We start from the raw sequence: 13323 nt of genomic DNA, 5'->3' as shown, positions 1-13323 counted from the left end.
ACAAGCATTTATCGTCCATCATTGATGGCCCTGAAATGGAGGTGTTCGTTCGTTTGTGGATCAGTGGCCGACATTGCTGTAAACTGCAGCTCTCCTTACGTGAGCATATATTTAGTAAGTAGATCATACTGGAGCAGCTTGTGGTAAGGTGAAGGCAGAATCATTGAAGACACAACCCCAAGCGCAGATGTAAGCTCCACCCTGACTTCCCGCCTGCTCACAGGGCGGCCCAGGTTTGGGCTTTCACACACTGCCGCCTCATCGAGTCTCCACACCAATCAGTCAGTTAGGAGGGAGAGGGTTAAGATCCTCAAGATTTTATAGAAATGAGCAGATCTCTCTGATCCTAAAGTTTCCAAAGCTTTTGCCTAAATAACTGTTGTAGTCTCCATTTAACTTAAGATGACTTACGAGGTAGAACACTTATTTTGGAACTTATTTTGGTGGCAAGGCAGGCGTTATTTTCCCTCCCTTGCACCCTGAGGAAGTACAGATGAGTTTCCCCCCCCCCAACCCCCCGATCTGTTGGAAGAGCTCTCAAAGCAAAGTTAGCTTGGGGCTTCCAGGGTTTACACAATTACAGTGAAAGAACAGCCACATATTTCCAAGGCACAACAGTGTGTGAGTCAAAGCGGCAGAGACACACGTGTAAGCGTTGTCATGGCCGAATCGAGGGAAGAGTCAGCTGCTTTAGCAGAGAAGGAGCTGGGACAATGACATGGTGGGACTAGGGAAGGGACATTACTATTTCCAGGAAATGTGGCTTAGAGACAGGGATAAAGTCACAGAGACAAACAGCATGGAGATGGCCCTGTGGCCCAACCCTCCATTCCAACCAATTTGCCCACCAGAGCTATTTCCATCTGCCCCTCCATAATATAAATCACCTGGATCTCATCTCTTGGGGTCATTGGTTAAGATGTACGTGTTCCCCTTTATCTTGTGTGAATGCTTCTGCCCCATATCCCTTTAAACCTTTCTAAGCATGTATCTGGCGAAATGCCTTTTGAATGTTGTAATTGTACCACTTCCTCTGGCAGCTCATTCCATATACCTATCACCCTCTGTGAAGAAGTGACCCCTCAGTTCCCCTTTAAAATTTCCTCCTCTCACTTTAAATCAACACCCTCCAGTTTTAGGCTCCCCTACTCTGGGAAAATGACTGTGACCATCCACCTTATCTATGCCCCTCAGGATTTAGTCAGATCACTCCCCAGCCGCCTACAATCCAAAGAGAAAGGTTCCAACATATCTAGTTTCTCCTTATAACTCGAGCTCTCCAGTCACAGTAATGTCCTTATAAACTGCTTCGCTCCTTTCCCAGTTAGTGATGCCCTTCCCATGGTGACCAGAGCTGCACACAGTATTATAGGATGCAGGCCCTTCCTCTCTACTGCCCTGAGGATGTGATGCACGCTGCATTTCTGAGTCGTTCAGTGACCCGTGCAAGTTAAAGCAACATACACAAAGTGCTGGAGGAACTCAGCAGGCCAGGCAGCATCTGTGGAAAAGAGTACAGTCGACGTTTCGGGCCGAGACCCTTCATCAGGACTGGAAAAAAAGATGAGGTGTCAGAGTAAGCAACTGGGGGTAGCGGAGGAAGAACCACGAGCTGGTAGGTGAAACCGGGAGGGGGTGAAGTAAAGAGCTGGGAAGTTGATTGTGGAAAGAGATAAAGGGCTGGAGAAGGGATAATCTGATAGGAGAGGACAGAAGGCCATGGAAGAAAGAAAGGGGGAGGAGCACCAGAGGGAGGTGATGGGCAGGTAAGGAGACAAGGTGAGAGAGGGAATGGGAATGGGGAATAGTGAAGGACATTACCGGAAGTTCAAGAAATTGATGTTAGCACCATCAGGTTGCAGTTTTCTCAGACGGAATATAAGGTGTTGCTCCTCTAACCTGAGTGTGGCCTCATCACGACGGTAGAGGAGGCCACGGATGGACATATCGGAACAGGAATGGGAAGTGGAATTAAATTGTGTGGCCACTGAGAGATCCTGCTTTCTCTGGCGGACGGAGCGTGGGTGCTCGGTGAAGCCGTCTCCCCATCTGTGTTGCTTAGATTTCCAGCATCTGCAGATCTTCTCCTGTTTGTGATTGCAAATTAAAGCACCATGATTTTCAAGCACATTAGCAGCAGGTACTCACACCCTCTTTAATGGAGGGGGAGGGGTACCTCTTCAGCTTGTGGCCTGACCTGATTCTGCTGATGTGGGCACCCAGCAGAAGCACAAAGGGAAACACGTGTAAATCTTAAACAATAATTCCAAGAAGTGAGATCCAGGCAGTATCAGTACCGCAATGGAATAAAGGGAATTACAGAAGTATGAGAGAGGAGCTTGCCCAGGTGGATTGAAGGAGGATACTGGCAGGGATGATGGCAGAGCAGAGATGGTTGAAGTTCCTGGGAATAGTTCACAAGGTGCTGGATAGATATGTCTCGCAGAAAAAGTTCTCAAATGACAGGGCTAGGCAACCGTGGCTGACAAGGGAAGCTAAGGACTTCATAAAAGCCAAGGAAAGGGCATATAAGGTAGCAAAAGTGAGTGGGAAGTTGGATGATTGGGAAGCTTTTAAAATCCAACAAAAGGCAACTAAAAAAGCTATAAGAAAGGAAAAGATGAAAAACGAGGGCAAGCTAGCCAATAATATAAAGCAGAATCACAAGATCACAAGATCACAAGACAAAGGAGCGGAAGTAGGCCATTCGGCCCATCAGGTCTGCTCTGCAGCTCCCCCATGAACTAAACTATTCACCCATCTAGTTCCAATTTCCGGCTTTTTCCCTATATCCCTTGATACCCTAACTAATTAGATACCTGTCAATCTCCTCCTTAAACACCCTCAATGATCGGGCCTCCACAGCTGTATGTGGCAACGAATTCCACAAATCCACGACCCTCTGGCTAAAAAAATTTCTCCTCATCTCTGTTTTAACTGGGTATCCTCTAATTCTAAGACTATGGCCTCTTGTCCTGGACTCACCCACCAAGAGAAACAACCTTTCCACATCTACTCTGTCCAACCCTTTCAACATTTGAAATGTTTCTATGAGATCCCCTCTCATTCTTCTATACTCTAATGAATACAGTCCAAGAGCCGACAAACGCTCCTCATATGTTAGCCCCTGCATTCCAGGAATCATCCTCGTAAATCTTCTCTGAACTCTCTCCAACATCAGTACATCCTTTCTAAGATAGGGGGCCCAAAACTGCACACAGTATTCCAAATGAGGTCTCACTAATGCCCCATAGAGCCTCATCAACACCTCCTTACTCTTATACGCTATTCCTCTTGAAATGAATGCCAACATAGCATTCGCTTTCCTTACCGCCGATCCAACTTGGTGGTTAACCTTTAGGGTATCCTGCACGAGGACCCCCAAGTCCCTTTGCACTTCCAATTTTTGAATTTTCTCCCCATCTAAATAATAATCTGCCCGATTATTTCTTCTTCCAAAATGTACAACCGTACATTTGTCAACGTTGTATCTCATCTGCCATTTCTTTGCCTACTCTCCTAAACTGACTAAGTCTCTCTGCAACCTTTCCGTTTCTTCAACATTTCCTGCTCCTCCACCTATCTTGGTGTCATCCACAAACTTAGCCACAAAACCATTTAATCCATACTCCAAATCATCGATATACATCATAAAAAGAAGCGGCCCCAACACCAACCCCTGCAGAACACCACTAGTAACCGGCAACCAATCAGAATAGGATCCCTTTATTCCCACTCTTTGCTTTCTGCCTATCAGCCAATGCTCCACCCATTCCAATATCTTTCCTGTAATTCCATCGGCTCTCATCTTACTAAGCAGCCTCATATGCAGCACCTTATCGAAGGCCTTTTGAAAATCCAAATACACAACAACCACAGCCTCTCCCTTGTCAATATTATTCGAGATTACCTCAAAAAATTCCAATAGGTTGGTGAGGCAGGATCTTCCCTTCATGAAACCATGCTGGCTTCGGCCTATCTTGTCATGCACCTTGAGGTATTTCATAACCTCGTCCTTGAGGATTGACTCCAATAACTTTCCAACTACCGATGTCAGACTAATAGATCTGTAATTTTCTTTTTGCTGCCTCCTTCCTTTCTTAAATAGCAGAATTACATTTGTGACCTTCCAGTCCTCCGGAACCATGCCAGAGTCTATTGATTCCTGGAAGATCATTTCCAATGCTTCCACAATCTTCAAAGCCACCTCCTTCAGAACCCTTGGGTGCACCTCATCCGGACTGGGAGACTTATCTATTCTTAGTCCACTTAGCTTCCCAAGCACTTTCTCTCTAGTAATCTTGACTGTACCTAATTCTATTCCCTGATACCTCTGGCTATCAGATATATTGCTCATGTCTTCCACTGTGAAGACTGATGCAAAATACTCATTCAGTTCCCCCGCCATCTCTTTGTTATCCATTATAATTTCTCCAGCATCATTTTCAATCCTAGAAGTTTTTTCAGTTATATAAGGAGTAAAAGGGAAGTGAGAGTTGATATTGGACCACTGGAAAATGATGCTGGTGAGGTAGTAATGGGGGACAAAGAAATGGCAGATGAACTTAATGAGTACTTTGCATCAGTCTTCACTGTGGAAGACACTAGCAGTGTGCCAGAGGTCTATGAGTGCCATTGCTATTACGAAGGGAAAAGTGCTAGGTAAACTCAAAGATCGTTAAGGTAGACCAGATAGACTACATTCCAGGGGTGAAAGAGGTTGCTGAAGAGATAGCAGATGCATTGGTCAAGATCTTTTAAGAAACACTTGATTCTGGCATGGTCCTGGAGGACTGGGAGATTACAAATGTCACTCCACTCTTTAAGAAGAGAGGAAGGCAAAAGAAAGGAAATTATAGGCCAGTTAGCTTAACCTCAGTGGTTGGGAAAGTGTTGGAGTCTATTATTAAGGATGAGGTTTCAGGATACTTGGAGACTAGTGATAAAATAAGTCAAAGTCAGCATGATTTTTGTAAAGGAAAATTGTGCCTCACAAATCTGTTAGAGTTCTTCGAGGAAGTAACAAGCAGGGTGGACAAAGGAGAGGCAGTGGATGTCATTTACTTGGATTTTCAGAAGGCATTTGATAAGGTGCCACACATGAGGCTGCTTAACAAGATAAAATCCTATGGCGTTACAGGAAAGAGTCTGGCATGGATAAGGGAATGGCTGACAGGCAGGAGACAGCAAGTGGGAATAAAGGGGGCCCTTTCTGGTTGCCTGCCCGTGACTGGTGGTGTTCTTCAGGGGTCAGTATTGGGACCGCTACTTTTCACATTGTTTGTCAATGATTTGGAGAATGGAATTGATGGCTTTGTGACAAAGTTTGCGGATGATACGAAGATAGGTGGAGGGGTGAGTAGTGCTGAGGAAGCAATGTGATTACAGTAGGACTTAGACAAATCGGAAGAATGGGCAAAAATGTGGCAGATGGAAAACAGTATTGGGAAATGTATGATAAAGCATTTTGGTAAAAGGAACAATAGTGTGGACTATTATCTAAATGGGGAGAAGGTTCAAACATCAGAGGCGCTGAGGGACTTAGGAGTCCTCATACAAGACTCCCAGAAGTTTAATTTACAGGTTGAGTCTGTGGTAAAGAAAGCAAATTCAATGTTGGCATTTATTTCAAGGGGAATAGAATATAAAATCAAGGAGATAATGCTGAGCCTTTATAAGACACTAATTAGGCTGCACTTGGAGTATTATCAACAGTTTTGGGCCCCATTTCTCAGAAAGGATGTGCTGTCATTGGAGAGAGTCCAGAACAGGTTCACGAGGATGATTCTGGGAATGAAGGGGTTAACATATGAAGAGCGTTTGGCAGCTTTGGGTGTGTGTTCACTGGAATTTAGAAGAATGCGTGGGGATCTCATTGAAACCTACTGAATGTTGAAAGGACTAGATAGGGTGGATGTGGAGAGGATGTTTCCTATGGTGGGGGTATCCAGGACTAGAGGGCACAGCCTCAAAATTGCCGAGTGACCTTTTAGAACAGAGTTAAGGGGAATTTTTGTTTTAGCCAGAGAGTAGTGAATCTGTGGAGTGCTCTGCCACAGACTGTGGTGGAGGCCAAGTCCGTGGGTATATTTAAGGCGGAAGTTGATCGTTTCTTGATTGGTCAGGGCATCAAAGGATGTGGTGAGAAGGCAGGTGTACAGGGTTGAGCGGGATCTGGGATCAGCCATGATGGAATAGCAGAGCAGACTCGATGGGCAGAATGGCCTTATTTAGTTCCTATGTCTTATGGTCTCATGTTTATGTAATGAAGTGGATGGAGACTCAAGAAAAACATTGGGACTTTGCAACAGACTATTGTTCAACTAAACAGACAGCGTTAGAACACAGAATTGACACTTGGTGATCTGGTCTCAAAACGTTAGCAATTTTTCAATTGCATGTGGAGAAACACTTCAAAGGCTTTTCCACTGAGTTACAAGTAGTTACAGCTTTCCAACAGAGCAAACTGAAAGGCAAAATGGAATAATGGGTCATTTACCCAAAAAACTGGTGTGCTCCAGAAGACCAGTCAAAGCTGATCTACCTCAGTGTGAATTTGGCATGGATTTTACATTCTCAGTTGACAAGATTACCAGTAAAACTTCATTTTGATAACTGAATGGTGGCTACAGGAATACATAATTAAGTAACAGACTAGGCCCTGATTACAGAATAAAATTATTATCTACAGATCGAAGAGTAAATCCACTTTTCTATTACAACAATGGGTGCTCACTGTAACATAATCAGTGGAGCTCCTGAAACGTGGGTGTTGTCACTGCTGCATTCCATGTCTCCACTTCTAGGCTTTGTCTGTGGTTCCCCGTTACCACATCAGCACAATCCCCATTCCTAGTTGCTAGTTATTAGTTCTCATTATTTTTCCCTTACAACAGCTTTTACACAGAAAGTACAGCCATTGACCTTTGATGCATTTTATCGCTGACCTCCACTGCTAGTGCTTGGTCAGACAATTACACAACTGCTTTTGCTTCATTTTTGCTTTTGACTGCTTTGTAAGCATTTTGCAGGTGAGCCTCTTCGCTCTTTATTTTACTCAGGCCAAAATTCTCAGGTGTGTGAGTGACTTTTTGGCCATTCTATGTCTCAATGCTCTGTTAACCCCTTGAGGTTCGGCTTAGATGAACTGGCTTGCAATCCTTCACGCTGCTGACAACTTTCTTGATTCTTCACAGTAAAAGCCTAGACCTTGATCTCAGCAATGCTCTGTGTGCTACGGGACAAAGCATAGGCACCTTATATCGGGCAGGAGCACGAGGGAGCTGTTCACCCCGCATAAGTATGGAAGGGTTTGGGGTGACTTCTAATCACACTGAATCAGCATCAGAATTAGGCTTATTATCAAGAACCTGTTTTATAGCAGCTGAGTGCATATAAAAATGCTATAAGTTACAATAAGAAATAAAAACAAATAAGTAGCACAAAATAGTGAGGTAGTGTTCATGAATTCATGGTCAGTTCAGAAAACTGATGGCAGAGGGGAAGAAGTTGAAAGTAAAATTTATTATCAGAGTACATACATGTCACCGCACACCATCCTGAGATTTTCTTTCTGTGGACCTACTTAGCAAATCTATAGAACAGTAACCGTAAACTGTAAACATCAGAAAATGTACCACGTAAATAAACTGTGCAAATGCAGATATAAGTAAATAGCAATAAATACCAAGCATGAAAGAACAATATAACAGAGTCCTTAAATGAGTGTAGCTATCCCCTTTTGTTCCAGAAGCTGGTTCTAAAATGTTGAGTGTGTGTCTTCGGGTTCCTGTATCTTTTTCCCTGATGGTAATAGTGAGGAGATGTCGTGGGTGGTGATGGATGCCGCTGTCTTGAGGCTCTACCTTTTGAAGATGTCTTCAATAGTGAAGAGGCCAGTGCCCATGATGGAGCTGTCTGGGTATACGGCACTCTGTAGCTTTTTTAATCCTGTGCCTTGGACCCTCCATACCAGACGGTGAGGCAACCAATCAGAATGCTCTCCACACTTGTCGAAATTTGCTAGAGTCTTTGGTGACATACCAAATCTTAAACTTCACTGACTTCTCTTTCTGATTTGTTTGGAATTAGCCATTTTTTTCAATAAATTGATTGTTTTGTGGACTGATAACAAAAATGTGTAAGTTTAAAAGGTTTTTCCATTGTGTGTAGGATTTCTTATTAGTTAGTGACAATTATATTAGATTCCAATATTTTTTAGTTTCAGAATTCAAGCTGTTACCAAGTCCTCCCTTGCTTCATTCCCTCTCCCATACCTCCTCCAATCTAAATAGCTGTCCATTGATCCCCATTCTCATTTCCATCTCTTAACCTTTCCTAACTCAACTCCTTCTCTATCCTGTCCTGCCCCTGAGCAACTCCACCGTTGCCCCGATCCTGCTCTGGAGATACAGACCATGCTCTTGGTAGGTGGCAGGAAGGGAGCGGTCAGGTTACTGCTCTGCATCCTCAGCCCCAAAAATTTTCCCAGCTCTGAAACCCACTGGACAGAAGGGTGGGTAAATGGGTCAGTGGTTGGATGGGGCAGAGAAGACGCAGACGTATGAAGGACAAATAGACCATGGACCGTTCTGGAAATCCTTTATAAAACATTGGAAAATCAGAAATTGCAGAGATTTTTAAACATTGACTGTATAAGATATCCATATTCTGATAACTAGGATCTTACTCCACAACCTATGGCATCAATGCTAGAATTCAAGGTTGCAATGTGTATGAAACCCCGTTAGTTTCCTTGGCTGTGTAAGTCCAGGGAATACACACTCTGGTCCCACCAAACCCATGAGATTGAGACGTTCTCCCACCCCAAACCCCAGTTTGTGTGGATGTTGTGTAATTTGCTACCCTGTTACCACTCAGTGTCAAGAAATAACAGACAGCACACTGCATACGATTAAAGGAATTATATTTATGAATCTTAACTAAAGGGTTAGTAAAGAAAAGAAAGAAAAAAACAAAAAGGGCCCATTATAATTAAACAGTCAAATGTGCACAAGCTTAACTCTTCCCAAAATTCATATTCACCAATACACAGTCAATCTCGGCACCTGACTCCATCGAATCATGGTCCCCCACCGGGTTGAATCTACGACTGGTTCTCTCCAGCGTCTTCTACCTTCATCTCCCGCCGAATAAAAAAAGCCCAAGACCAATCTTCCTAATTGGATGATACACATTCCTCAGCATCCCTCATCTTCAACAATAACCTAAGCAGAACTGCTAAAATGAAATACCTACAGCATAGCAGTGAAAACGTGAACCAGGGTGTTACATGTAGCATTTTTTTAAATGGGATTTATTTGAGGTCACTGCTTTGTGGCTTTGGCCAGAACTTCACTCCAGTTTCCAGGATCCAGTGATGCATTTTGGGAAAGTTTGGTAGTCCATTGGTGGCCGAAAGGTCTCCATGCCTCAGAAAATGAGACTCTAAGTTCTGGAATTCTCTTTCTACCCCTCCACCTCTTTTTCCCCAAATAGCTATCTGTCAACAAAATTTTGATAATCAAACCTAAGATCCTCTTCTATAATTTGGTGATAAATGTTGTTTGATAGTGCTTCTATAAAGCATATTAGGAGTATCAAGTTGAGAAAATAAGCACAACAAAGCTTTATTCAAGTTCTCCTTGAAACAGGTTTTTCACTTGAAGAATCCAAGACTGAATTTGTTCTTTCTTTTTCATTCCAGGTTCGACTTCAACGGAGGCTAGTGAGTTTCCATTTTATACTAAGGCAGTTGATGGATTAAAGGTGTTCCGCTGACATTACCAGGCACATTCCCAGCTTCATATAATTTTTACACAGAGTTCCAGTTCTCAGGGCAGGTTCCTGTGGATATCCATCCAGAATCCCTTTTCCTTTCCATTCATAAGCAACCTTCACTTTCTCCCTCAAGAACGATAGAGCTGTGTGGTGGTGATAGGAAGTCTGACTGAAACTAAAACTCCCACTTCTATAGCCTTGACATTTTCCCAATGCCCTGCAATGCATCATGATAACAGCGCCAGGTAAAATCAATTGGAGATTTTGATCAGGGTTCATTTCCCACTGCTGTCTATAAGGAGCTGGTACATTCTCCCGGTGACATGTGGATTTCCTCTGGTTAATCCTCTTTTTTCCCATATTACAAAGACACGCTACGTTGGTGTTGGAAGCACAGTGACACTTGCAGGCTGCCCCCAACATGTCCTCAGATATATTGGTCGTCAATGCAAAATGACGCATTTCACTGCAAGTTTCGATGCTCCAATGTATATACGACAAGTAAAGCTAATCTTTAATCTTCATTTAATATATCTGGCTATATATCAACCTCATAAATCCACAGTCATTCACTTTCCAATCCCACATGGACTTTGCTGTCTTCTTCTCCCCGTTCAGCACGTGATCCAGAGCAAACTTGAGGTTCACTTGCCTGATTGATCTGTGCTTTCTCAAAGATTAAGTGGAAAAATCTCTCAGGAGAAGTTACCTTGTATACCACTTGCCCCTGTTTCCCTGACAGAAGCAACCAACAGATAAACCATCGATACCAATGGTATTCTATGGTTTCTTATATATTTGGGTCTTGTGATAGTTGGAATCAGTGGAGACTCTGTGGATCAAATAAAAGAGGGGGAAAGGTGGAAACACAGAACATAGAATATAGAATAAAGAACATTACAGCATAGTACAGACCCTTTGACCCATGATGTTGTGCCAACATTTTAACCTACTTTAAGAACAATCTAATGCTTCCCTCCCACCGAGCCCTCCATTTTTCTATCATCCTGGCATCTATCTACAAGTCTCTTAGCCCCTAATATATCTGCCTATACCACCAGCCCTGACGGTGCGTACCATGCACTCTCTGTGTAAAAACCTACCTCTGAAATCTCCCCTTTATACTTTCCTCCAAACATTTTAAAGTCATGCTTCCTTGTATTGAACGTTCTGCCCTGGGAAAAATGTCTCTGGCTGTCCACTCTATCTGTGCCTCTCATAATCTTATACATCTCTGTCAGGTCACCTCCCATCCTCCATTACTCCAAAAGGAAAAGCCCGAGCTTGCTCTACCTTTCTACATAAGGCACGCTCTCTAATCCAGGCAGAATCCTGGTAAATCTCCTCTGCACCCTCTCCACAACTTCCACATCCTTTCTATATTGAGGCAAACAGAAATGAATGCAATACTCCAAGTGTGGTCTAATTGGCGTTTTATAGAGCTCTTGAACTCAATTCCTCAGGTAATGAAGGCCAACACGCCATACACCTTCTTAACCACCCTATCATCTTGCACCACTATGTTGAAGGATGTATGGACATGGACCCAAGATCCTGTTGTTTCTCCACACTGTTAAGAATGCTGCCATTAACTCTGCATTCTGCCTTCAAGTTCAACCTTCCAAAGTGAATCACTTCACACTTTTCCAGATTGAACTCCATCTGCCACCTCTCAGCCCAGCCCTAGACCCTATCAACATCTCATTGTAACCTATGACAGCGTTCTATATTATCCATAATTCCACCAAACTTTGGGAGAGAGAAGAGAGAGAAAGAGGAAGAGTCAAGGTAGATCGTGAGAGATGAAGGAAAAGAGAGAGAGTTAGTGGGATTTAAAAAGAAAGGGTGAGAGATCTGTATAAAAAGAATATAAAGAGAATGAGAGAGAAAGAGGAAGAGAGGAGAGAGAGAGAAAAAAACATAGAAAGAGAGAGAGAGAGAGAGAGAGATGAGGGAAAGAGAGTCCTGAACATATGTCATCAAGACTTATTTTGTCTCTCAGATTTTCGGGACACCAAGGACGGTGTCTTTGTGTCCTGCGATAAAGATACATTGACCCTTCAGAACAATCCAGTAATCGATCCTTCATATGTGGAATTCACCTGTGGCTCCGATGGTTATTCTGTCTACGTTAAAAGTAAGTTTTGCCTCTGTCATTGGTCATTTGTGAGGAATTAGTTACTTGAAGGTCTGACAGCTGCTGACATTCGGTCAAATGCACCAAGTATAAAATAATGTATATTGTCCCTTTTCCCAAAACCACCTATCTGTTCTTAATCCCACCATGCACATGTGAGAGCTCTAGGCATAAGAAACTACATTTTCATTTTAAAATATATTTTATTGATACAAAATTCAGATCATATAATACCAAGCGTTCAAGTCAATACTTTCATCACAAGCCATTATTCTAATTACTTCTTGTTAACATGATATCTGTTACCATTTATCTTCGACACTTGAACCAACAGTTCACTGGGTTTAAACATGGAGTCAATTTGCTTCATGCACGTTGGGAGGAGGTTCTTAAAGACCATTTCTTTCCCAGCGTCTATGAAGTAGCTGCTCCAAACTTTAGTGTGCCATAGGCTATTGAGCATGCCAGTTTGCAGCTCGGAGACCACCTGGTCATGGACAATGCGTTGTTCTGGAAGACCACTAAGTTTCATGCATCTTTCCCCAAGTTGATGCTTCTCCTGCAACAGTTGTTAGTTGTCTTGGTGTGTGTACCTGGGAACATCCTGTCCAGTGCAGAGTCTCGTGATACGTAGCTGTTGAGAATGAACTCAACACCGAACCCTGCATTTTTTTTCCCTGGACCTTTCTGGTCATTCTAGAAGGAGATGGATGGCAGACTCATTTCCAGTGCAGCCATTCCAGGAGTACGTGAGGTGTGAACAATGCTCTGAAGATCTGACATGGAGGGAATTTCTCAGCAATGGCCAGATGAGGTCTTCGTGCTTGCTTGAATTTATTGTGCCTCCTTACTAAACCTCAGGATGTGAAAAAGAGTTTTGCAACAGCGACAATCTAAAAAAAAACATTTGCATTTATAATTTACTTTTAAAGTAGTACTGACCTGTATTTGTGTCAAAGAAAAGCAGAATCATGGAATGAAAAATACTGAATGATGTCATAACTTCATACTGCACTTTTGTTCCTTGGATTAAATTATGCAACCAGTTCAATTCCTATCCACTTTCTCCACAACCCTGCACAGCATTTCCTCACATTTACTGCTCTTAATCTGGTGATCTGCCCTTAGGCATTTCTCAGGAATGTTATCAAAGAAAATTTGACACCGAGGTCACATAATGTAAGAGGTAAGGACAACCTTTGCCAAAGAGATGGGTGTTAAATGAGTGCAGATGGACAGAGAGAGATAGCTGTAGGAATGAATTCCAATGCTTTGAGCCATGGCATCTGAAGATATGGACATCTGTGGTGGAGTTGTTAAAGGAGGAAATGCCCAAGAGGAGAGAACATAGAGGCACAATATTCTCTGACAATTGAAGAGCTGGAGGAAACTGTAGAATAGGAAGA

At 43.0% G+C, this 13323-nt stretch overlaps 1 protein-coding gene across 1 annotated transcript in view; it reads left to right on the top strand.

Annotated features, from left to right (window-relative positions):
• LOC134340688 (T-cell surface glycoprotein CD3 delta chain-like) overlaps positions 1-13323 on the top strand; it is a 51313-nt gene that overhangs the window by 31358 nt on the left and 6632 nt on the right. Inside the window, exons 2-3 of the mRNA XM_063038142.1 lie at positions 9707-9727; positions 11783-11917. Of these exons, the coding sequence (XP_062894212.1) occupies positions 9707-9727; positions 11783-11917 (156 nt within the window). The remainder of the gene's footprint in view (positions 1-9706; positions 9728-11782; positions 11918-13323) is intronic.

This window comes from Mobula hypostoma, chromosome X2 (genome assembly GCF_963921235.1).
Source record: "Mobula hypostoma chromosome X2, sMobHyp1.1, whole genome shotgun sequence".
NCBI lineage: Eukaryota > Metazoa > Chordata > Chondrichthyes > Myliobatiformes > Myliobatidae > Mobula > Mobula hypostoma.
This window is presented reverse-complemented; position numbering and strand designations above follow the sequence as displayed.